We start from the raw sequence: 27,538 nt of genomic DNA, 5'->3' as shown, positions 1-27,538 counted from the left end.
ACCGTCTGGGTTTGGCAGCCTCCTGACAGCCCCAAGTAAGACGTTAAAGCGATCAACACCTGACATCTGTTAGCAAGGAGGCATTCTGAGGTGAAGAGCAACTAAATCTAAAGAAATCAGGTACTTAGACCAGTTTAACTTTTTCATGAGGTGATATCCTTCCTGACACTTTAATCTTTCTTCCTGGAGTGATGCAAGACTTAAAACAAAACAACGTGTAGTCCCTCCCTTCTTCCCAGTATGCAGCATTTATCTCTTAGGCAAAGAAGAACAAAGAACGATTTATCCCAGTTTAAAAAGGAATAAAATTAACGTAAGCACTAAATTTTTGCTAATATCTAAACTGTGATTCTCAAAAGGAATTTCTTTGATGCTGCTCTAACCAACAAAAAAAGCTATCTGAAAGAGGATGGTGAATTCTTCTGATTACCAAATCAAAGAATATTCAGAACATAAAGCTGCATTTATCTGAGTTCTTAATGTGCAGTTACTGAAGCTTTGAGGGATGGTTAATAGTGGGAAAGAAGAAAAGGCAAACAGCACAGTCACAGGTGAGAGATGAATACCCTCAAAGTAGTAAGCAAGTACTTTAATTTGTCTATGCTTTTTTAAGGCATTAAGGAAATGCTTTATTCAAAAAGTCCACATTCAAAAAAGATTTTTGATCTGCTTATCACGACCACAAAGAGAGAAATAAACTTTTAAAGGGCTAAAGGATTATAAATGATTTTAAATTAGATACTAAATTAGATAAAATCCCAGTAAGTATTTATCACACTGTCATTAGGGCTCCCCACAAAGCTAACAACTTATGTAAAAAAGAATACTAAAAATCACAATTACCTGTGGTGCAAAACACAGCAAAATAGTAACAAGAAAACTCTCCTCACATAATAATGCTATTACCAATGGCAAATCCCATGAACGTTAACATAAATATAACAGCCTTTTTCCTTTTAATACACTGTTTGCTATGCTTTGCATAGTAAAGTCAGTTACCTTTATATTTTTTTTCTTCTTTTTGATATTCCTGGGAACTTGACAAGACTTGAAAGTTTGCTTTTGCATGGCCTGGCTGGAAAATTGTGCTAGTCCAAGTTGAAGTATGCCGACACTGTGAGAGTTGCTGTCCATTCCTCTGGATACCATCACTTTTGGAGAGCCTTTTCCTAAACAAATCACTTTCTGCTATGCCCACTACATTCCACTTCCGATTTCCTTCAGGAGGGTGAATCAGCCTGTGCCATGACAAGAGGCCACTTTCTGGATGGCTGGCAAATACCGTCGGGCTACAAACAGTTGGCATTGCCAGAATCTTGCTCAGGTGTGGAGTTTTGGAAAGCAGGTGCTTCCCCAGCTCTCCTGCTGCCGCAGCACTCCCATCCACTTGGCTGCACCGGTATGATGCAGAGCCTCTCAGCCATGCCCATTCAGCTACCATAGTTCCCCTCCAGTACAATTAAATATAAAACAATCCCATCTGTGAAGCCTAAACAAGTAGGCAGATCTATGTGGACTAACACTAGATGTAACTTTTACAACTCCACAACCATGACATGGGCCCCCGGGCAAGTTACCACCAATTTATTGCCCTGCCCATATGATCATTTGAGGTCTTGTAGGTCGAGGCTGGTCGTGAACAATTTTCAGATACTTAAAACACAAAACATCACGGATTCAGCCTTGTTTGACTTTGCTCTTATCGCAGGCTGACCTGAGGGACACTCTGTTACCTAAGTGTGACATTCTTATGTGGGCATGCTTAGCAGTTCCGCTTTTGCTACCTACTGCCTTTCTCTAGTTGTGGTCACACTGGAGTACCAGACACTAATTTTATCACAGGAGTTCAGACATGTGGGTCCAGTGTCAGTTAGAAAAGAGACTAAGGCAGCATGACTTGACCTACTTGGTCAAAATACTTAGGTGAATTTATTTATCCCTTCATTTAGAAGAAACCGAGGTAACACTAATTGATAAATCTGTACAGATAAATATAACCTATCTTCTATTTTGGGGAAGCAAAATTATATGCTATAGGAATTATGCATTTAAAGAAGTTATTTTAAACTACATTCATCAGAATTCAAATTCAAGATAGCTTTCTAACTTGCATCCTGATAACAATGTTTACAATTAACTTTGGATTTCAGTTACCAGATCTATCATACCATTATTATTTTTGAAAGATTTGTCCTAAGAGTTAAGTCGAACATTACTAATACAGATCATATTTAGTTATGGTTAATATTAATTTCTGGTATTCTATATTAAAACCCTGCTCACACTTACAGATCTGCTCAGTGTGTTGGTTAGTTTAAGTGTATATTCATACTTTTGTTTCCTACCGGGAGCATAAGTTCACCTGATATTTTAAGTTTAAGGTCTGCTCCTTCCACCCATTTTATCTCAGTTGGACTTAATAGCATGAATTTGTCTGAGACACTATCTGGCATCACAGATCTCAGTGCATCAGACACGTCCAGACAATGACCGAATTTGACCATACCCACTTTCTTCAGACTTGTTTTTCTTAGCAAAACTGAAGACTGACTTTAAATGCAGGCAATATGTTAAGAGTATATCGCTTGTAGGAGGATAACTTAATTTAAAATAGAATAGTGAATACAACCCAGAAAATAATAGGCAATTAAAAACAAATTAACATGCTTTTTTTTTTTTTCCTCCATAGTTTTAACACTTTTCTGTCTTCTAGACTCCATAATAAGCTCAGACTCAGACAGAGAGATTGGATTATTCTGGTAAAACCCTCCAGGAGCTGCACAGAATTTCCCTGCAAGATCTGAATCTAACTTGGCCATTCATTCTTCTTGGCACACAGAAGAACCATCCACTGTAACCCAGCCTTCCACAGCCAATGGTAACCTCAGATAAGGGATCCTTCAACACAACTCTACTTTCTTCGTTTTCCATCATATTCTAATTATTAATGCTGTATCTTTATATATCTCAAATCTAGGAGACAAGCAAGTGCACTATGTATGTAACAGATGTAGACAATTCTATAACTCACTCATAAATAGGTATTTCTGTGTTTTGTGAGATTTTCAAGAAGATCATTGACCCCACATAACCCTATGCCTTGTTAAAAAAAAATAATTACTTATATCCTCTGTTACTCAGTTGTTGCTGTTATTACTGGAAATGAGATCAATGGTTCGTAACCCAGGCTGTTCAATCTTGTTAAGCAAAACTTCCAACATCTTCTTCTCTACTTTATCTTTGTTATTAAAGGCCATCTTTGCTGTTTTTTAGCCTGTGTTATGAGTCTTTGCCTTACCTTTGATTTTAATTAAAAGACACACACACATCACAATGGTACATCTTTCCTAAGGATTCAAACAGGATGTCAAACGAGACTTACAGATTTTTAAATAGAGCAAGAAACTGTAAAGCCCCCCTTAGCTTAAAAAAGAACATTAAAACAAGTTTGCCAATTACTGTACTCACAAGCATCTCTGGGATTTTTCAAACTGACACATTCATTTCAACTATGAGAATAAACAGATTATGTTACAGCTCCTATCATTCAGAATTTGCCCAGGCAGTTTCTCAAAGGCTTGCCCATTTCAAGTTACTTTGTCTATTCTTTTAGCTCCCTCTGAAATTTGTCTCACTATTTCGACCCCTAGGTTAGCTACAGTTTATTTAATTTTACAAGCCTCTATCATATTTGTCAAATTCTCCCCAGTCATCAGGAATGTTCTACATTCAAATTTCACTAGATGAAGAGTAAGCAGTAAGGAACTAGCACTGAGGGATCTCGTATTTTATCCCTTTTTCCTACACTTCTGTGATGCAGAAAATAAGCATTTCCTAGTTTACCATTTAGCTTATTACATTGTTAAATTACAATTTCTCTACAGGACTACAATTTCTCTACAGAATATTATTTATTCTACTACTTTTCTTTCCACATATCTCACTTGATTTTGTCTAAAGCTGTGTTTTGTTGTTTTGTTTGTTTGCTTGTTTGTTGTTTTGCAACAGAGGGCAGTTTTTAAATCTTCTACATCTCATCTTGATTTTGTCAAACCAAAACTCTTTATAAAGGATGATCATGTAATTTGTAATAGCTCCCTAACTGCATGAGAATCATCTCTCTCCCCACCCCTAGCCACTTTTAAAATGGCCCTAATCAAGGTAGGAAGCAGCACAACCTACTGGGATGAATCATGACTGAAACCACAGGCCCTATTTCAGAATGAAGAAAGACAAGTAAGAAGGGCCTGGAATTCTTCTTGTCTATGTTAGTAAAGGAATCATCAAGTAATTTCAGAGGTAGAAAAGCAGCACATTGTAGGGATAACTGGCATACAAATAGTCAACCGTTGAAAAAAAATTTCTCAAGATCCCATCAGTGTTTTTAAAGGTAAGTCTGTTTTACAGATGAAACAAAATTTTAACAGATGAAGGGCCTGCTGAGCTGAACAAGTACAGACTAGAAGAATTCATCAGAAATTATTCACTACAGGCCAAGATAAAGACACCTAATGGATGAATACAAAGGTCAGCCAGTTCACAGCTAGGCAATGTTGTCTGAATGACAGTACATAATGCACTATGAAAACAGTGAAACAATTCATTTCATTCCATCTATTTCTCTGCTATTATCCTCCAAGAGTTATTTTCTATTCAAGAACTGCATCAGCTTGTAAGCATTTCAACTTGCAGTTCGTCGGAATTACAGCAATAAGTGAATATACAAGTAGTCTGAATTGTCACTACCTTACCTGACTGGAAAACAAAAGATTGACAAAGGTTTACCTATTCTCTTATCTGAAGTCTAATGAAAGCTGAGCAGCAAGTGCAACAGCATGTTTGCTGGTTTTTTAAAACGTAGAAGTATACAAGCATCTAAGGACATGGAAGTGGGCTGGTTTCAGGGAGATCAACTAAGGCAAATGTAATCAGGATTAGGACTAAGGGGTGCACAATAGGTTGATCAAGCAGCCTAGCTTTGTGTGGACCCTGTCCAATAGCACTAAATGATATTTTTAACTAATGACTTAATACAAAAACAAAAAAAGCTACAATTAAAGGATGCCACCCCTCCAGGCAAAATTAAAATGACATTCTTACTGTGTACTAGCATTTTAAAGCACACAGAGTAACAAAACCTAAAAGCATACTAACTTGTCATATGCTTGTGCTGGGAATGATAAAACTGTCTGTGCCAGACAGGGCGAAGGTTCCGCTTCCTCACATTACTGTTGCATCAGTTCACAGCATTTTCTTTCCTTTGTTCCCTTTCCTTCTCTTTTCTCCTAAATAACACCATAACATCTTATTTGCCCTTACAAACACCTGAACAATTCACAATGGAGTTTCCCAACTTTTAAACCAGGTCCGTGCAACTCCTGAGTAAGAGGAAGGATGGGGCCAAATTTTTATTTATAAATCGCAATCCATGCTACCATACAATATGCTCAATAACTACCTGAGAACAAGTGATTTTATATTTATTTTAACATGTAAGAATAAAACTGTAAGAGAAAAATGTACCCTGAGTGACAAAGAGCTCTAACCAGAAGGTGAATTAGTGATGTCCACTGAAACCAGCAGGTGGTTTCACTATTTCAAACATGTTTGCATGTCTACTTGACCAAGGAAACTGTACAAGGATTATTTAATCCCAGACTGTTATGCTGTCACTCCTTCTAGCAGTGACAACATTATAAAGTGTTTAAATGCTACAAGATAATATGAAATACTGATACTACATAGTAAATATTAAAACATCTTGGAATACGGTTTTGAATATGTAGCATATTTCAAATATTTTCCAACAACCTTTTGGCCAAATATTAAATCATTGTGAAAGAACAATGTAGAGATACTAACATAACTGTTGGAACATGCTCTTAGTGTGTAAGGACAGATATTATTGAGGAACTTGCACTGTGAAGTGCAATACCTTTCTCCTGGTTCTTGCTGACAGCTATCACAATGAGCTCCACAGTGTGAACCACATTTTAAATAAGCACTGAATTTCTATTAACTATCAAAGTAAAACTAGGCATATTCTTGTCTCATGTTCTGCCCAGATGGGTACCTGGGCAGAACCATCCCTCTGCTTTGAACCAGGATTAATTTGTTGTCAAAACAACGATCCAACTCTCCAGAACTCACCACTGATTGTGTGAATAGGGGAATGTTGATGATTATTGCCTTCTTAATATTATGTTGGGTAATTGTTTTTGGTAATTCTCGTAATTGCCTGGAAATCTACTAATTCTCTTATTGCCTGAGAAAGGAAAATACCATTTACAGATTAGGGATAAAACAGCATAAAATATTTCTTTTTAAATGTATAATCTCAAAGGAACCATTTGGGAAACCAAGTTGCCCTATAACTCATCCCCCCACACTTATGGAAAATCTTGATATACTCAGTACTGCTTTGGCCATAAACCTTCAAATCCATTCACATGGTCCTTCCTCGGTCCCACCCTGGACCTTCCATCCCTGTCCACTGATGTGGACACTGTTCACTAACAGCAAGTCCTGGGGATACGTGCACACGACGGAAGCTCTTTGGTGTTTTTTTTCACTATGAAGAAATAGTTTAAGTTATTTTACTTCTAGAATATTTAAAGAAACTTTGTATTCTCAAATAGGACCTCCTGTTTAAGGACCATCATACGAGAAACATTCAGTTAAAAAGAAGGGTACTAAAACTAGCAGTCTTAACAAACATATATTTTAGAAAGACAAAACTAACAAACATAAAACCAAAACAACACAAACTAATAAAAGTTTGCCTGAATAATGCAAAGAAAGAAAGACAAACAGGGATGTGAGGAGAGAATTCTTTAAAACCTAAAACAAACTCAAGTTTTGTAGAAGCCTAAAATAAATGATTTTCAGACAAGTGATCACATACACAATAAAACAGATCTGAAAGTTTGGCCTTCCTGTTTTGAAACCTGACTTCTTTAAACACTAATCTTAAATTACATAGAATGCAGTAGCATATCTATTTTTCATCACAAATGCATTTAGGAAATGTAAAAGGTTGCCGTATTTTTTGTTTTGTTTTGTTTGTTTTTAATGTGGAAATAACTGGTAAATACCTGATAGGATAGTAGCTCCCCCATAGCTCACGAACAGCTTTAGACTTGGTATAAAAATACATATGCTCCTCTCTACATATCAGACTAGGTATAGAGGGCATGTAGCATGAGCTCACTGTTCTGACACAGTCAGAAGAAACAAACAGCAGTCTGTGGTCAGGCTAATGAAGAACATATAATGGCAGGCTGCTGCTCTGGCAGCAAGTATAGCAAACAAGTATTTTATTTTATAGGTTAGAGAAGAAGAGTTAGAAAAAAAAAGATTTTTTTTTTTTTTTAATAACTACTTTAATAGGCTCTTTCCTGCAAAATTAACAAGTATGTTATATATTGACATTATTCACCCCCTCCAACTGATGGCAGCAATACACAGTGTTACACAGTCTAAGAATGATATTCAAGATTTCAAACGCTTAACAGTCTGCTGCCATCAGAAATACAGTCAGAGAGATGAGTTAACAAAAAGAACCACCTCTGGTTAAAACACAATTACTATAGAAATGGGCTAAGTATACTTGTGGATTATTTAAAAAATGAAAAGGGAAAACCAGGGCTAACACAATGAAACATACTTAAGAAAATGGCTAGCAGATGTTGCAAAGCTAAAACAAATGCATGTTTGCCTTCTCTGTTTATTGTGAAATTTAACCAGACCTGAATGCTTTGAAAAATACATGCATCTTTTCCAGAAAATATAGCAGGTATCCATGAGTTGTAAGTACAAACTTAAATACCTTCAGAAACACACAGAAGTAAGATTTTCACATTTACATGAAGAGAAAACACTCTTTAAGAGAGCCATCTTTATGAAAACCCTAACACGTTTTTAGGGATGAACATCCCTAATCCTAATGTTTGAATGAACATCCAAACACTACAAAATGTCACACAGACAGACTACTTGCCTTTCGAAACTTTTTAAAGCACATAAAACATTAAAGTTTAAAATGTAAAAGTTAAAATTAAGCTAGAACGTCTGTAACCCAGAACTTTCTAAGTGTGATATTTTTAACTGCATATTCAAAAATACGTTTCTAAGTAATAAGAGCCATCATGGAATGATTCATAGCTTCATGCAAAAACATCCCACAATATAAATCTTGTTAACCTTTTGCAAATCCCCAAATGCTCATTACAAAGCTGCTGAATCCCAGTTTAACAAAACCTTATATTAAAGTATTTACTGTCCTTCTAAAAAGTCCATTACTTAAAAGAAACAGTACACTTGAGTTAGCAGGATTTTATCGTGGTCTAGTGTAAAAGTGTCAGAGTCTTTTATCCTAAATTAAATTATTCTAAGAAAATCACTATGGAAGTTCAGAAGAAATCATTTCACAGCTGAGGTTACTCAATAAACTGTTGTCTTTCCAAATTAACAGCAAGTTTAAAGGATAATTAGCATTGCTGTGAAAAGATTCATGAAGAAAACATGCTACATTTCCTACTCTAATATTTTTCCCAGTTCTTGGAAACTACATACAACACCCTCAGAGGTACTGCTTTCAAATAGATTTGTTTGCATAAGGGCTGGCTAATTTTCCTCTTTAAACGAGCAACCTGTTAGAAGAAACGTTGCATATTACATTCTGCTTATTGAAAACATTAATTTTTGACATTTAAATTATATTCCCTAATGTAAGCACTTAATTTTATTATAACTCCTATCTTGATCTAACTTTACAGCCATTACCAAATAAAACACCAGGCATATTTGAGAGTAGAAGCACAATGTTTGGGTCTATTAAAGAAAACAAATCTCACTCCAAGTAAAATCAGAGGAAAATCCTGGCCTTGGTGAAGCTGGTACTGCAGACTTCATGAAGACCACAACCATGTTCATTTTAATTTTCATCTATAACGAAGGGGAAATGAAAAAGATTTACAGTATTCTACAAATACTGCTTTCTGATTTTTAGACCCTGTTCTTGAATTCCTTCTTCAGTTCTCACTCTAATAAGAGGCAGATCTGACTCAGGGCCTTTTCTGAATCCTGGAAGAAAATGGACAAAAGACTGCCTTCAGGGACAGACTGTGAGTAAATAATACTACAGGCAAAAGCTTCACTGGAGTTTTTGGATAGCAAGAACTTTGTTATGAATCATGCTGTATATTTATTTGAAACTACTGTATCATATCAAGGAGAAAATACTATTTTCCAGCTTTAAAAATTTCCTATTCTATTGTGCAAACAAATGGAAGAAGGAACGGTAGTTAATGCTGAATTAAGACTGGTATTTAAATACTTATGGCTTTTTTTTTTTTTTTTTTCAGGTATTACTCCATGAACAGTAATTGCTCGTGTCATCTGTAAAGCTGCTGATGAACTCTGGGCGAGCTACTACCACACAGGCATTTCCCAGTTACTTGCATTTTTTAAAAAACACTTAAGTCTTTTAATTCTCAATATACATTACTGATGGTCTTTAAAAGCATCAACTCTGTTACTGCATTCATCAGAACAGACTAGGAATGTTTAAAAAATAATTGTTTCAAAACAGGGAAACTAAACTTGCAGAATTTGCTTTGTTACATTCATGTATGTGACCACTTGTCGGAAAACTGCTTATTTTAGGGATTACCAAGCTTCATTTTATGAGAACAGAATGTCTCTGTCTCTCATTTAGTACTCAGCTACAAGATGTACATTACATCCAGCTCTTCCTCCTCCCCAGAATAATCGTTTTATGTCAGTGTTTGGCCATCATCGAAGATACGTGTACATAAAACTGTTTAGGCAACTTCTGGCCCTCAGAACTGGCGTAGCTGCAGAAATACACTGAGAAGCAGTGTTTACAAAACCTGCAGGTCCCGCTTGTCACTTCTGATGTCATCAAGTACACAACATTAAGTGCTCATTAACTCCAACTGCGTTTGTGTGAACTCTAATTTGATTGCATTCTAAGAAAAAGCAAATGTAGTTCAGACTTTTTAACTATTTATTTTTCAGTTTATTTTTGCATGAAAAAAGGCACCTGCTACATTTTTTTTCCATTTCATTCATTTTTAAGCAACTGCTCCTCTCTTCTGAAATCCTTCCATGTTATCTGTAACTTAAGTTCCCAAAACAATTTTGGAAAACTTGAACTGTCTCTTTACTTAACGCCCTCAGCACATACAAATAGAGACATGTGCCAGAAAATAATCAGACCAATAAATACTTTTAAAGTTGAGAAGTCAAAAATGCAAAATATTTTTCCTGTGGCAACTGCAAAAAGGAGTAAAGCTCAGCTTTATTACTAAGGGCCAAATTACACAATCTTCTATCAGATCAAGTTCAGTAGATTGCACAAGAAACTGGAGGCTTTGGGGCAGTGCCTACAAGAGAAAAATCCTTACTGCAATAAAAAATATTACATGGGCAGAGCAATTATCTGTCAAAAATCAGAATAATACAATCCATTATTTTATGCAACTAGTTTCACTTTGGATGTGATTTTTTCTCTCATATTGCAGAAACAAAATCTAAGCTTTCCTTTTCATCCATTAGAGAAGGAGTCCCATGTGGCTTTGGAGGGTGGTATTTATGCAGTTTTTATAGTTTGAAAGCTTTTTTATTTCAACTATGCTTCTTTTCACATTCACTCTCATGTAGGAAATTTCATTTGTATAATGAGAAACAGAAAACATAAAGTGCTCACAATGAAAAGTGCTGGACATCTACAGCTGTACCAACAGCCATCTTCTACAATTTAATCTTTTTTTTTTTTCCCCCACACCATTATTATTTTCCTTGCACATATTGATTCTACTCACTTCCTTCTAATGAAATGAAGGCCCTTCCAATTACTCTCTGAGTTTCTTCCATGAGCATAACAGACCTGCCCTACAATGGTGAAGTCCAGAGGTCAGATCTGGTCAGCCAGTGGGAATTTGCTGCAAAGCCCACCCCAAAAAGAAGACACATTCCAAACTGCTAAGGTGAAGATAAAGAAGGTATACTGCATTTCCATCCATGTCTTTTGCCATCACAAAGCATTAGACGCTAATCACTCCCTCTAAAGCCACAGCAAAATTAAGCCTTGTAGTAAAAGATCAAAAAAACATAACATGGGACAGAAGAGAGTACGTGACAGAACTGATGAGACTGAGTTACATTCAGTGCTGCACACTGTTCCTGAAATAGGTATTTGCTAAATGAAATTGCTCTGAAGTAACGATACCAATTCCCTCCAACCCTCATGCGGTGTGATGCTAACCCAGATCCTGACACACCTATCACGGCTCAGGAACTTTACTCCACCAAAAGCTCAGCACCATCTGCTTCCAACTTATATTCACCCATGCCTAAATTCTAGTTCAGACAACAGCAAAGAAGCCGTAAAAACAGAAGTCAAATATCATCTTTCATGTTTTCAAATAATTCATTTTACTATGAAAATATCCATTTAAATAATATTTTGTTTTCGCCATAGATTTTACTCTCCTTCTCATATCTACGACCCAAAACTCAAAAGAACTCAGTTGATGAATAAAAGCTGCTACCATTTTATGGTCAGTATAAAAGGATAGGAGTGGAAAGGATATTCCATCTGCTCAGCCAGTAAAAATAAGCTATTCCTTGAATAGGAATTCAGCCTTGTTTGTGATGAGTTTCTCTATGTAGCATGTACTGCATTTTACAAAGAGGCTTTAGAGGTCCCAGTTATACATATTTCAAAAGATGAATGCCATTGGCGTTTGTCAATGTATCAGCAGAACATTTTCTTCTCTTATGCAAATAATAAAACATAGCCTGGAAGTTTTAGCTTCTCTGTATGACCTCCATGTAATAACTGCATCTTTGCAGACACACTGTTCCTGAATTAGAATACATCTTTTTTTTTTTTTAAAACGTGATTCATGCATAGCCTTCAAATGCTTTACAACTGACAGGGGTAAGAAGGTGAAGAGGACTTAAAATGGTTAATGGTCATTTCACTTTGGATCTTCTGCCCAACTGCACCCCCGGTCAATCATTACCTAAAGAGTACTTGGCAATCTGTGTAAAACGAATTGGATTGTCTCACTTTGAACGTCAGAAGATACATTCCTGTTACAAAGTAACTTAAGCCAATATGCTCACAGACACAGCCATTGTACCAGCGGTGGCGGCTGAAGGAAAACAGAGGAGGGTAAGTGTCCCAGGGCAAAGATGCTGGGGATGATTACTATATGTCCCACAACTCTGCTCTGAATGGATGAAAAACCTTAAATTCTCAGCATCCCCAGCAACGCATTCAGAACTTGTGAAGCACTATTTCGCAGTAAATTCTGAATAATAACAACTCCAACAAAGAGAGAAATATTGTATATATGCTCTAATGGAATATAGTTACCTGACATACTGCTGAGAGTTACAGATATGTAATCATTCTTGTTCTTCTTCTGTCACCAATGCCACCTGACAAGAAAAAGAAAAAACAAATCCCACATGTAATACATCCATAAACACAAATCTGCAGAACACAGTCAGTATTTAAACAGAATGGAATATTTTGGATCTTGAATACCATGCCAAAGCCCAGCAGACTGGAGGAGCTGTGGGCAACTGCGCTTCAGAAGCAATGTCAGAATGCTGACAGCAGCAGAAAAAAATGCTTCTGCTCCTTTGTGACACTTTCCCCTGATTTTTTGTAGAAGTTATTCAGGATTAATATGTAACTTTAGAAACTGTAAGAGAAAATATTGTGTTCCTGACGATACACGCGGATTGTTTTCATGTTTAGTAACAATGGAGGATTCAAAGGAATTACAAATTCTCTGCCTACAGTTACACTGATTGTTCCTCATGTCACTTGAAACACAGAAACCCATTAACTTTTACAAAGTCTTGAGATACACATCAGTCATTTTACTCATTCGGTAGAATGGTAGCTTACTTGTACTCCTAACGTTCTAACAATAATTTTCAAATGATTTTTAACCATGTTAGCATTGCAGAGAAACAATGCTGTTCAGTGTTTCTGAATGAAAGCCAATGAGGACAATGCTTAAGGACTGCCTCATAGCTGTTCTTTGGTGACAATGTACAGATCCAGATTATCCTCAGAAATATTTACTGACGACCAGAAATGAGAAATGCCTCACTGGCAGGAATAAACACTCCTCTGCTTTTCCCTGTTGATACATAAACCATCATCATTCAATGCAGTGCTGCTGTTCTGAGAACCCTCTTGAGGTTTTATGTAGGTCAGTCCGAAAGTAATGCTTCCCATTTATTTCCATGGAAACTACAACAAAGAGCACAATAACACTATTTGAAAGAACAGATTCTCAGCTACAAACCACTTTTCAATAGTCACCACCATCAGCCAGCTGATTGAAACACTCTTCATCTCGTGGTGTGTCAGCTGCGTGAACAACATGTGTAAGGTGGCTTGTATATAGCAACTGAAACGCATCACCCAACATCTTATTGTGTTCACATCCCTTGTTTGGTCCCAGCAAGTGTCGCTGAATGTCAATTGGCACCATTTTTTTTCACATGGAGGAATTCAGTTCTACACTTCTGCTTCATCTGCACTCCCATGTCAGACACCATTGTGTCAGACTGCTCTTCTGCTGCCATCTGTCACACAGCAACAACATGTCACAGAATTCTGGTGGGAGGATTCGGCCTCTACTGCCATACCACCACCATACGACCCTGACGTCATAGGCCAACATAACACAATGGCATTACTTTTGGAGCAACCCTCAGAGAACTGAAGCAATAAGGAACTGGATTTGTTTCTGAAAGTAATGGTTTTAATGTTTAGAACTGTAAAATTTTGAATTGGAAGGGGCCTTTAAATGTCATCTAGCACAACTTCCCTACAATGAACAGGGACACGTACAGCTACATCAGGTTGCTCAGAGCGCTGTCCATTCTGACCTTGAATGTCTCCAGGGACGGGGCATCCACCACCTCTCTGGGCATGTTGCAGTGCTTCACTAGCCTTAGCATAAAAAACTTCTTCCTTATGTCCAATCTAAATCTCCTCTATTTTAGTTTAAAACTATTTCCCTTTGTCCTACCACAACAGACCCTGAAAGAGTCTGTTCCCTTCTTTCTTACAACCCCCTTTAGATATGGATATCTCTCTCAGGTCTCCCCAGAGCCTTCTCTTCTCCAGGCTGAACAGCCCCAACTCTCTCAGTCTGTCCTCCCTGTAGGGAAGATCATTTCCGTGGCCCACCTTTGGACACACTCCAACAGGTCCATATCTCTCCTGTACTGAGGACTCCACATCTGGATGCAGTATTCCAGGTGAGGCCTCACCAGTGCAGAGTAGAGGGGCAGGATCACCTTCCTCAACCTACTGATCATGCTTCTTTTGATACAGCCCAGGATACAGCTGGCTTTACGGGCTGCAAGGATGCACTGCCGGCTCATGTCCAGCTTGCCATCCATCAGTATATCATAGTCTTTTCAGTAGGGCTGTTCTCAAGCCTCTCATCCCTCAGCTTGTATTGACAGTGGGGAGTTGCTGTGACCCAGCTGCGAGACCTGCACTTGAATCTGCTGAATCTCATTATGTTCTCCACTTCTCAAGTCTATCTAGGTCCCTCTGAATTGCATCCCGTCTCTTGGGCATGTAGATCACACCATAGAGCTTGGAAAACTTTGGAAGGGTGCATTCGATCCCACTGCTGATGTAATTGAGGAAGATATTAAATAGCATCAGCCCCAGTACTGAGTCCTCATCGACACCAGTCATCACTGATATCCATCTGAGATCTCCAATTTAGTTTGTCTTTTCATTTCCTATGTGCATATGAACGTGCCGAGGGTAATATTAACTATTCTTCCTTTTTGCTTGCTATCAAAGACCAAAGGCCCGTGAGCTGATTTTCTAACAGGAGAGAAAATCACAGACAGCAGCCACAGCACCTTTGTTTGCAGCACCTGCATTTAAACCAGCCACACCACTTTTCAGAGGTTTCTCAGGCAGCACGCCCTCATTCAGACATCTCAGCCCCAAACGAACAGCCTCATTTGATTGTTCAAGAGAGGTGCAGATGTAGCCTTGAGAGACATGGTTCAGTGGACATGGCAGGAATAGGTCAATGGTTGAATTACATGATCTTAGCGGTCATTTCCAACCTTAACTATTCTATGATCCTGTAATTCCTGCTAGCTTTGTAGCTTTAGGACAGATGATCCAGCCCACAGAGACAGTGCAGAGAGACAATACTGCAGGCATTACTCCAGAACAAAGGCAAGATCTCCTTAGATTTTTTTTAGTATGAAATCCTGGGCCCCAGCGTGCAAAACTGACCCCACTAACACCAATGTAAAACTAGCAAGGTATGGCAGCCAGCTTCTTTTATCAGCAGAGAATGCATATCGTGTTGGCATAGAAGTGATATTTTATACAGGAAATAGAATCCTTCTTTGCTTGTCCTGATCAATACTTAACAATCTGCCCTTTGGGCTTCATTTCTCTCTTCACATTCAGCACTGCCATATTTCCTTTCGGCCGCTGGCCCTTCACACCAGGAGTTTCCCTTCCTCGCCCCTGAAATAGCGTTCCACCAACAGCTGGCTGAAAGGACATCGAGTGCACCTGCTCTACTTAGGCACGGACTACGAAACCAGAATTAGAAAGCAGGTGAACGACGGCGATCGCATGTACCACATAATTAATGTATCTGGGACGCAGCCTGCCGGTTTCACCTCAGCTCATCAGCCCCTCCTGTGCAGCCCGAAAACCCTCCGACCAGCTCCGCCGCGCCCCGGACACCTGCGGCATTACAGCCGCTCGTCACACGCACCACGAAACGACAGAGGGACGCCCTCGCACGCCGTACTACTTCCCGCCCCGCTCCTCGACGAGGGGGAAGCCCGCGTTTTGGAGAGGCCGGGGGCCAGGCGCCGAGCCTCCCACAGCGGGCTTCCTCACGCACCCTCTGCCGGCCCGGAGCGGGCCCGGCCCCGCGGCGCAGTACTGTGGTGCCCCCAGGCGGCCGCACGGGAGCAGCCCGCAACCCCTCCGTGCCGGCGGGCTCAACATCGACCCCCGCCCCCCAACCCCACCCTGCGCAACCTCGCCAGCTTTTCTTTATTATTTTTTTTTTTGTTTTATTTTTGTTTTTGTTCCCTCCTTCCCCCCATCCCATTCAATCCAGCGCTCTGAATTAACAGTTCTCTTATCTTCTCTGTAACGTTCTCCCTATCTCTGCCATCACTTCATGCCTCGTTACATTAATTGGGCAGATCTGATAAATCTTCAAACTAAATTGATTGCTGCTCCAAGATTCAACATTGCTCCATGATTCAAAAAACAAAACAAAACAAAAACAAACAAAACAACAACAACAAAAACAACCCAAACAACAAACAAACAAACAAAAAATCCACAAGCCTTCATGTTCGCTGTGTCTGTAAACTGCAAAGTGAAACCTATGGAAAGTTTTACAGCAGAAAATGCTAAAATGTCCTCCAGCATACATGCTGTAATATGTTTTTATCTCCTTGTCTTTTCTTCCACGGAAACTACTCAAAACTCCATCAGAGCTCTTCTCAGAAAGACAGCATCTCCTTCAACTCTGAGGGGAAAAACAAATATTCTACTTGGTATTTGCCATGTACAAACAGCACAACCAGAGGCAATAAAACAAGAGTTTTCTTTGCTGCTGACACCTCATGGAACTTCACAATCCTCTACAGGCTGTCAATCTAAAGAGTAAGGGGATACAAATTTAGCCCTCCAATTATAATCAGCCTTTTCCATGGGACCCCAGGAACCTCAACAATAAACCAGTTCCCAGAATTTAATTGTGGTTTGGTGACTCACTGACACATAAGCACTCTTGAAGTAAACAATTCAGTGTTTTATTCCACCCCTCCTGTAAATAATTAGCTACTAATCCTAAAATTATTAGTTTTGCACCAATCCATATAAAAAAAAAAAAAGAGAGGAAAAAAAAGGAGAAATATAAAATTCCTCAGTGAATTCTGTATAAAGAGAAGAATTTGAGCCCTGCTGGAGCTCTGCCATTTCCCTCACGGGACCAGGATTTGGCATGGAGGCAGCTGCCACTTGTGTAAAAAGTCTAATTAAGAAACTACTGTAGGAAAAGACAGCCCTTTGTTTAAAGCACTATACCAACACATCTGGTTTTGGCACAGTCTTCCCATATCCCACAGCTTGAAATGGAGAGCGCAGATCCTTTTTATGTCTACTGTTTATGATTAAAATAATCCTCCATTCTGGTACCCAAAACTTGGGCTACCCTCTGAGGGCTCTATGTCAGTGGAGGAGTAGGCCGCATCTACATTAATTACAGCAGTCGCCCCTTACAGGCATCCATGTGGAAGGCAGTGTTGGAAATCATATTCTTTTTCAGTCTGCGACTCAGGTGTCTGTGATGGGACACGAGTGGGAAGGAGGCAGATGAATCACCACATCAGGCCAATAGTATTTGGGAGTCTTTGCAGATTAAGTTTTTCTCTTGCCAGAAGTGACACAACTTTTACGTAGGTGCTTTGCTACCATCACAGCAGCGTTCATTAGATTATCCTTTATGTGTAGAGAGCATTTGCCTGCTCACAAGGAGCTAGCCAAGGTCTCATGGCTCTGAGTCATGGGCCCCGAGCAAGCAGGAGGAGCTCCAGAGGCTGCCTCAGCACCCCATGAGCCCCAGAGGGCAATCAGCAGGGCCATAGGACAGGCAGTGTGTTCCTGCTCGAACGCCAAATCAAAGAATACCCATCATTGGGATCTTCTCCTCTGGCCTCAAAAGGTCAGGCTTCAGTCTCCAATCCAGCAACAGCTCAAGCCACATTGCAAATTACTGCACTTACTTTCTTCTCCTATAATGAAAGGTGATTAACCAATTAACACTAATCACTGTGGTTAAGCATTCTCCCACTCTCACGGAGCACCACCTCCTCCACACAAACACACTGCATTAACCAGTTGAGTGCATAAAAGCACTGCATCCTTACTCAGTCACTTGAGATGCAGATTGTGGCTGCCTCTGTTAGGCCATAGGCACAGTAACACTGTGGTTTGAATCTTGGTCTCTTGCACATTCAAACCATGTGCTGCTTGGCAGGCCTCAGACCTCCTTTCCATGTGGTCCTTTCTATTTGGCCAAGGCTATAAAGGAAGACCAGCGCTGTTTCTGATCATCTCTTTTCAAGAGAGGTGAGAGCAAAAGCTGGAAAAAGGGGGTTTTGCAACTCTCAGGAGCACTGACAAGCCACCCAACTCCTAACCCTTAACTGGACCATCCCTTAATGTACCTTTTAAAAGGCAAAGGGAAGACCATGGTCTGACATGGCATATCCACACAGGTGCCTCCTGTTACTGTATTCATACCATACTTTTCCCAAAAGGTGAGGAATAAAGGTACAGAGTGGGATAAGAGACAGCATAAGCCCCAGGGTAATGAAAGATGACAGGAAAAAATGAAAGGGGCAGAAAATCCTTGAGCGTATGAGGGGGTACTGATGTTAAGCAGGAGAACATGGTGTGTATCTGCACATGATGGCTAGAAGACAACAAGGAAATGGGAGACAGTGGGAAAAGCAGGGAATGTGAACATGGCGAACAGAATGATAAACAGTGCCAACAGCTGGGAGAGAAAATACTGCAGAGGAAGTGAGCACTACTCCCTTCTGGAGATTCATTGTTTTCTGAAAACATTTTCAATTGACTCTTGAATCTAGAAGTTCAAACTGAAGAAAATAAGAAAATTATAGGCAGGTGTATTTCCACCAAAGGTTAAAAAAAAAAAAAAAGAGAGAGAGAGAAAGAAGAGCAACTTTCTAATTTCTGTCATGTTCATCTAATTTTTTGGGAGCTTTGGTATTTTTTGCAGGCAGCATCAGTATTGTACCTGAGGGCATCGGGCTGATCACACAGACACAAGACCAGGCCTTACTTTTGGGAAGAACAGTGAAAAAACCAGCCAGAGGGAGAATTAAACCCTTGCTAAACTTCAAATATCTAAGTAATAACCCAAGTAATGGCCAAAGGCAGTAGTAGATTTAACATCCTGACCTGTATGAGGATATGACAAAGCATATCAGAGCTTTCGTGGGGACATGCCCAAGAAGTGAAAAAACTAGCAATGCCACAACAGAGAAATGACGAGGTAACCTCTAGGCTGTGTTAGTACCAAACTGAACCTTTAAATGTTTTCAGTATTTAGCAGGAAAGCAAAATCCCTATTTTGGAGCACATTAATACAGAGAATTTTTACTAATACATATTCCGTGGAGACTGTACTAGGCCATGACTTATAGAACACGATACATATATAATGAGCAAGCTGTATAAAATACACTGAACAACTGCACATCACATGAAAAATAAAAATCTATGTAGTATGAGATATGTTTAATGAAAAGCCCCCATCAGAGCTGGCTCGTAGGCACAATCTCAGCAGCAGGCTGACTCATGCTTTTTATCACTAGCTTAGTTCAATCCACAAAAACATAAAAGTGCTACAAGGAACAAAATCAAAAATGAAGTACATTACCCATATAAACATCTGCAGTCTATCCTGAAATACTTAATCAAAAGGCAAAGAAATACTGACTTTTCTGATACGAACATTCAGTAGTTCTGTGTGATCCTTTTCTTCTCACACAGACCTCACAGTGGCTCAGATTTGTTACCGTTCAGGCCCAGAATTTCCTGTTTTAACTTGTTTCTTGAACACTCCAAAAATTGCAGAGCGCTAACAAGTCAAGATTATAATAGCTCTGCAACAGTCAGGATCAGACCACAATACGGTATGTGCTCCGTGCTGGGCAGGCTTCAGCAGCTATTTTACAGCATAAAAGCCAGAAAATTACTATATGCAGGCAATGAGCCTGATAAGTTATAATTGTAACCTCAGTGTTTTACAGGTTTTTGAAAACACTTGGGCTTCAATGAGCAGAACATGTTAATTCAATGGATAAAATCATTCCTCCTGTAGTCCAGCACTGGTTGGACCCCAGATGTGCCACACCGTTTGTAGGACAGGCTGAATGATAAAGCCATTGCGCTGAACATTACCTGCAGGAAATGGAGGTATCCCAGGCCAGGCTGGATGGGGCCATGGGCAACTTGATCTAGCATCTGATCTAGAGGCTGGCAACCCTGCCCATGGCAGGGAGTAGATCATCTTTGAGGTCCCCTCCAGCCCAAGCCAATCTATGATTCTGCAGATATGCAGGTAAACATCGTTTTTAATGCTTCAACATAACTTTATGTCTTAATGTATTTAGGTAAATGTATCTTTTTATAAAACAACATAAAATACAGGAATTATTTTTGCCTTGGCAAAAAAGGAAACTGCAGAATTGTGTTAGTAACGTAAGGAGCTCCCCAGCAGTCAGGTCACAGCAGAAAAGCAGTCTTGTAAGAGTCATCAAAACGCATCATCAAAACAACATAGGAGAATAGTGCAGCGTTACCTTTAACCCACTTAGGCATCGAGCAGAACACTGCGTATGCAATGCTTCTCTTACTCTGTATTTGTAGAAATAAAATATCATCTCACTCACTGTTTCTCCATCATTTGTAATTGATGATCACCACGTGGAGCCATTGCATTTCCCTGACATGCATATGCCCAAAGAAATCCGCGTGTAATCTGCTTAGGACTGTGTCAGAACAGTGAGTGCAGCCTCCTCGTTGTTTTCCGTCAAGCCTGGCAGAGATGTCAGCAATCTCACTATTTCACGCCACTCTGGCCTACTGCATGTGTACACAGGAGGGCATGCGAGGAGCACAGAACTGGCAGCAGCTCTCTAGCCACTGGTCTGATAACCAGTGCCGTGCTCTCACAAACCAGCTCTCTGACAGCTTAGCTCTTCTCGCAGGAGCTCCGTCTCTGATGAGGTTATCAGCAATGAAGTTGCATGACTGTCTTTATACGGCATACAGGAATTACACACAGCACAAACACCCTGCGCTCACTTCTGTTGTTTGCAGTGGGGGTAAAGACGACCTAGTATGATAGGCAATGAAGCGTGAAACTTCAAGAAAAGAAAGAATGTATTTGGAGCATTAATGCCAAATATTTCTTGTGGGGCTCCTTAATATAAAGTGGTACAGTGAAAGCCGTAACACAGTTGTAGAAGCATGTAAGATGCATGTAAGGAGACATTTACCAGAAGAGATTTAGCCTTAACTCAGACAGACCTCTGCAAACTTGCCTAAACATCCAAGTGAACAAGGATCCTGGAGGGCTATTGACAGAAAAGCAAAAGAGATTGCATTAAAAGGTCTCATATTCAAGTGAGACCTTATTCATTATTTCTGTGTTTTTTGAAGAGCCTTACAGATACTTCACAGCTTATGTGTTCGTTTTGTGCATGGGAGTATCATTCAGACAACAGCTTTGACGTAAAGCTTTTCTTCTTTTTCTGTTTTGTTCTGTCAATTCAGGAAATTCTAGCTCTCACCGAAATTTCAACAAGGGACAATTTATGTTCAGTACTAATTTCTCTTATTACTCATTTTGAAGCATGTATTACACAGCTGTCTTGAGCTACCCAGCAAATCTCCACAACCAATTGACTGACGATAAGCCCAAAGACACTGAATTTTGAAGACTTTTGTTGAAATGGGTGATTTTCCACCATCAACGTGATGGTAGTTCAGAAAAATGTTTTCTGAACATCAGGAGGGAAGGTATCTAAACGAATTCTGTTAACAATAATGAATACTGTCACTGCATCCTATATGTACTGTGCCTAAAAAATAAAAATAAAAATAAATCAATGAAGCAGAAATCAGTAGATTGCAAACACAAATGTCACTCTCCTGAATGGGGATAAGCATTATCCTCAAGATTAGTAATAGCATTTGCCTGAGCTATTTCAGGGGTTCAGTTATGAACAGCAGAATTAATGCAGTTTTAGGCTCTCTGTTTTTCTTAACCACAGCTTCAGAAGGTTCTTAGTTTCAAAAAGAAGTTCTGAATACAGTAAAAATCATTCCCTGCAGTCCTTCAGTTACAGTGTGCACATATATAGAACTCCGCAGAAACCTTTGGAAAATTGATCAGAGATGTGGTCACAGATACAGGTTTAGCTCCATTGGGGTTTGCATATTGCACTACTTGAGTTTCCAAACCCGAATCCATTTGTCCTAAAAGCTGATAGCTGATAACTGATAGTTGATAACTGCAAAACTGTTGAGTTCTGAAATGTTCAACATGCATTCCAGACCTGAAATGTATGGCTTAAATTCAATTATAAGTGGAAACCACCATAAAGAATCTTATTTCCAACAAAATTAAGGTAACAGGTAAGAACAAGTTAGCTGTTTTCTTAAATACATACCCCTAACCAGCAAAGCCAATGCTAGGGAGAAAAGGACAAGCTAAAAATCTACCCAGATCATTTCTCAATCTCTAAAATCAAATCAGTGGTCCTGGAGTGTTCTTCAGCCACTGCAGAAGGAGCTCAAAAGAAGCAGGCATTAGACATAAGCTCAAAGAATGTTCTGCACCTGAAGAGAACCGTGCATCTCTGGATCCGTGCACTAAGGCCCCGTGTCAAGCAGCACAGCATGGCAGAGGCACAAAAAGTATCAGCTGCAGAAAAGGAGGGACAGACAAAGTTAAAAGACTGAGGGGCCAACCGACATATCAGTTCAGAGCTAACTACAACTTGGCAGGAAAGCAAGCAAACGATAACCCTGTCCAAAAGAGAGCAAGGACTGGTAGAAGAATGAGACTTATGGGAAACTCAGTTAACTTATACTAATGGTTACTGGTGGGCATGTATTTAGGTTAGGGGGCAGCTATATTTAAAAAGTATTCCTGCCTGGTTTTAATTGATATTTTGAAATGGAGAAGCCCATATTTCTATTTCTGAGGTTTACCCAAAGCTTATTTTTCAAAAGAAAAATTCCATGACTTCAGTAATAATTAGACTCAAGTTGGAGAAACTTTTCTGCAAACATTTCCTCTGAAATTTCAAAATACAAAACATATGTTTTATATATACATAAATATATTTGTAATTATTATAGATAAATAAAGAGTTTCAAGTTACCTGGCCATAAGCTGGTGGTCATAAAATACAACTGTATTAAAACTGTATCAATGCCCATTTACTTATGGTTTTGGGCAGAGGAGAGTCATGGAGAGAAAGAATAATACTTGTGAAAACAAAGCAAAAAACTCTTAATTTCGCTGATTTTAACAGAGTACTGCTTGAATCCTCTGTATTAGGGTACAACACTGCATGAAATTAACTGATTTCAGCTGAGAATTTTCACAGGTCAAAAGCTGCCCTGTTCAAAGTTCTGTCCCTCTTTATTCTCCCTTTTTGAAAACAAACATATTATGGCACCTTCCCAACTAAATAATTCACTCATTTAAATCAGGTAGTTCCCTATGAGGTGTGCTCTAATCTCTACTGCTCTTCATGTCATTTTATTGTCTTCAGTGGTGCCTCGGTGTGGACAGTAGGGCTACCAATGCCACTTCACCTTTGAAAAGCATATGTCCTAGCATGGCACAGAAGCATTATGGATGCAAACCTACTTTTTGGGTACAGACTGGAAACAAACCACACAGCCTCAGTGCTAACAATGGCCTTTCAGTACATCTGATAAAACTGATTTTTTTTAAGCCTATATTCTTGTTTGCTGCCTCATTTACAGCTAATAATAGTAGAATCAGGCCCAGAAATTAAAAGAAAAAGTTTAATTGCTGATGATTCCGCTATCTGTCCTGAGCAAACAACAGAAGTCCACAACCTTTTAACCTTTTCCATCCTATTTGCTAATTACTTGTTTTGTAATTAACCCATTATGCATCTGTCATTGTATTCTAAATTAAATCACTTTAATTGCTAGTAAGTAGGGTCTATTTAGTTCCTGGTATGGTTGCACGGGGTCATGAATGGGGAGCTGTTGAAACACTGAGTTACAGGTGGCTCTCTGCAAAACTGCTGAAGTTGCTTAAGATAAAGACGAGTTAAGCTGCTTTCCTTAGGTGATTTGATTTTAATTTCCAACGGCATATTTCTAAAGCAGAAAAGTTTACTACGAATACTGCTTTTATTCCTCATATATATGTCACATTGAGCACTTTGTTTTTGTTTTGAAGAAAAAAAGGAAAAGTGAGTACAATGAGATTCATAATAATTTCTTTCAGTATTTAGAGTCTCAAATGCCCAAGAAAGACACTAAAGGATGCATGTGGTATGCTCTACAGAATGGTGATATCAGTGAGTAAGATCAGTCTTCCCTTTAATACTAACCAAAGTCAAGAACCTAGCCTTGGACATGGGAGTATATTTCCAGCAAGAATTCAACTCCACACCTTTGCTAAGTAAGCATTTGTTAGACTTGTAGTTATACGTAGGTAAATTAAGTCCAGATAAATGAAAGCTAGCTGATTTTTTAAGCTCTGCAACCCATGCAGACTTTGTTCTGAGAACAACGTTAGAATCCATGATTAACCAAGATGTTAAACATTTGCTGGCTCCTACCAGAATAAAGTAAGTGCACGAAAAAGAGTATAACCTACATAACCCTTCCAAAAGGCAATCTCTGACCAATTACACTTTTCAGCTTGCTAGGTCATCTCTGCATTTTTACCACTGACTCTCCCAAAACATGGTGCATGGCAGGGAGATTCTGGTACATATGCAATACTTTGCTGCTGCCAAATGTGTACTGCTGCATCCATACTGATGAGCAACTTCTCAGCTCAGTGGGCAGCACACAGGGCTTGCCTTGTCACAACCCTTCTCTCATCATTGTGCTGTACTTCAGCAGAGCAACCAATCTCAGCATTCCCACTGTTAGCACTGCAAGACCAGACTTATAGGTGCTGGGAAGGAGGTTAGGTACAGCAGAATGATGCAGAGGGGAACGAGAAGCAAAGTGGTGACTTTCACACTTAGAATGAGGAGCCTTTGGAGAAGCTTCAAGTCATCACAGCCTGTCAGAGGGACACCGTCAAAAGAACAATAAATGGATAAACTTGTTGTACAGAGCCAAATGATGACATTAGAAAGCTTATAATTGATTAGAAAAGGGGAACAGGGGCAAAGATGCATCCATGGAATTAAATTACAAACCAGATACACCTGACAGTTTTATTCTGAATATGCTTAATACATTGTATGACTCATCTTGAGACTGAGGGGAGGATCTCAGCAAGCATTCTAGAAGTTCAGACCAATACAGAAAACCCAAATTATAGAAGACAACTTGTCTTGAGAAGCACACAGCTCTGAGGGAGGCCTGTGTGTAGATGCAGATATAGACTCATTCTAAAAACAGGCCTAAGTCTACAGGAGAATGGCAGGGAAAGAATGAGGAAAGAGAAATGCAGTTGTAAAGCTGTATTCTGCACCACTTAACTTTGCTTGAGGTTTGAGGGGGACATTTGTACCTCTTTTGATTTTTTTGCTTTGCCAGTCATTGGCTTAGTACCCTCAAATCCTCCCAGTTTCACCATCACCTGCATTCAGCCCCCCCAAGAGGCAACATGCTGGGACCTCAGAAACTTGTTCAAAGCTCTAATACTAGAGTTCCTCAAAGGGCAGGAGGAGATGCACATGGAAACAGCATTCTCCCAGTTATTCAGATGGATTACCTTTTCTCATAAAGCACAGTCTCTTCTTCTCTCCCCTCCCTCTGTGCCTTTTTCTCCTCTTTCCATTCTGCCCTCATCTCTTCCTGTTTTAGTTTCTAGCTGTGTTTGCATGAATGTGTAGATAGGAAAACTGCATGCTGCATTTGATTCTGAAGGAAATCAGACTTCTGTGCTTTCTGGCCCATTAAAATACCAAACACCAAAGTTACAGCCCCAATTACTCAACCTTTGTCTACTGCTCTTGTGTATCTGCCATGTGAAGAACAAAGCCTCAATGAACACAGCTGCTATAAGGGGCAATCAGTCAAAGAAAACTCAACTTTATAATACTAAACCTAACTGACTTTCAAAGGTTAGAAGGAAGACACCGAATCTGACCCAGGCAGCGACAGAACAGGGTGTGTGAGAAGCATACTGGGTAGACTGAAAACCCAGGAGAGTACTAAACAGATTTAAAAAAGCTTTCAGAATTTTCTGTTAGAAAGCTCTATGAAAATGTATTGCACAAGACAAGGTGAAAATTGCTGCTTTTTCAGTAGATTTCATGTCCCCATTTAGGGTCATCTCTGTTTAACATGGAGTTTGATTTTAGCCAGGCACTCAGAGATAACTTTTACGCTGCTTGTCTCAGATGGAGATGCAGAATGGGATGTCATCCCTCCACTGCCGATAGTCAGGCTTCTCCTGATTTATCTCAGCAGCATCACATGGATACTGAAAAGGACAGCAGCAATGCATGATCACACAAGTGATATGGCTGATGGAAAGCAAGTGAATTACCTGCACCCATGCTAAAAAAGTATGAGAGATATCTTTTTCCTCTCACTTTCCAGTGTCATAAGCAGTAAAATGTTGAAGGTGTCAAATATGATGCAGCAATGTAAATTAAGGATGTAGACATCCTCCCATCCTGTGACAGGAAGAAGCTAATCTATCAAAACAGTTTTAGAGTGAATCAGTTTCATAATTATTAATATAGGGATCTAATCTACATTCAATTCTGTCCAAATTACCTTCTGCTGAAAGAATAAGTCCTGTGTAATGAAGAGAAACAAATGAAGCTCAGAGAAAAATAATTAAAGCTGGGAGTTGGAATGGGAATTGGAATCAGCATGTCTTCAATGTTCCGTGTTGAAAATTTATTCTTACAGTAACCCAGCTTCCTCATCCATAGGTGGAGATGATAATTCTCATCTAAGTTCCAAGAGTATGCCACAAAGATGTACAGATAAGCCATTAGAATTGCTATTATTAATACTATATATAGCTGACATGCAAATTAAAAACAAACAAATGAAAAACCCAACTTCAAAGCAGTTTCAGACTGCAATTCTGGTGTACCCTCTTTTGGAAACTGCTTCTATACGCTTCAGAAAAGGGAAAAATTATTCTTAATTTATTTACTACTTTTGAGCATATCTTTTGCCATCGACTTCAATTCTATTTTACAGCTTATTAGTTTTACAGGACTTTCTTCTCTTTAAGATGTGGAAACACAGTAGCACAGTGATTCAATGAACACCAGTTTTACCAACCTGCCAGATTTAACAGGCTATTTCTTGTTGTATCCTATAAACACAGGGAGCAGCCAATCTGATATTTAATGATACAAACCATAAGCAGAGGTACTGTTTTGTGCCAAGATACAATATGTGGTGATTGCAAAAGCTTATAGAGAAATTTTGAGAAAAAAATACAGCATGGAGTTTGAGTTGTTCTTCCATGGGTATAAAATAAAAAGCTATCTTTAGTATGAGAAGCAGATAAATTAGAAAGCTTCCAAAGGCTCTAGCAGAATGAGAGAAAACTCTTTGTTGTCCTTTTTATCTATGGAAAGTATCTGCAACCAACTGAACTTTTTATGGGAAAACTTTATCAAAAGGATTCATATTTTCCTGTTCTACCATCTGCTA

General features: G+C 39.2%; 1 protein-coding gene across 12 annotated transcripts in view; it reads right to left on the bottom strand.

The window, feature by feature from the left end:
• The window catches only part of THRB (thyroid hormone receptor beta), a 163,868-nt gene that overhangs the window by 37,995 nt on the left and 98,335 nt on the right, over nt 1–27,538 (bottom strand). For 11 of the 12 annotated variants that reach the window (XM_090142559.1, XM_090142564.1, XM_090142560.1 and 8 more), the window contains one exon: nt 12,410–12,474. In XM_090142559.1, coding sequence (XP_089998685.1) covers nt 12,410–12,416 — 7 coding nt within the window. In that variant the 5' untranslated portion in view covers nt 12,417–12,474. Of the gene's footprint in view, nt 1–999; nt 1,641–12,409; nt 12,475–27,538 lie in introns of those variants that run through there. The other variant, XM_090142567.1, reaches the window with a different exon arrangement.

This window comes from Phasianus colchicus, chromosome 6 (genome assembly GCF_987193195.1).
Source record: "Phasianus colchicus chromosome 6, bPhaCol1.hap1.1, whole genome shotgun sequence".
NCBI lineage: Eukaryota > Metazoa > Chordata > Aves > Galliformes > Phasianidae > Phasianus > Phasianus colchicus.
Note: the sequence above shows the minus strand (reverse complement) of the source record. Positions and strands in the feature narration are given on the sequence as shown.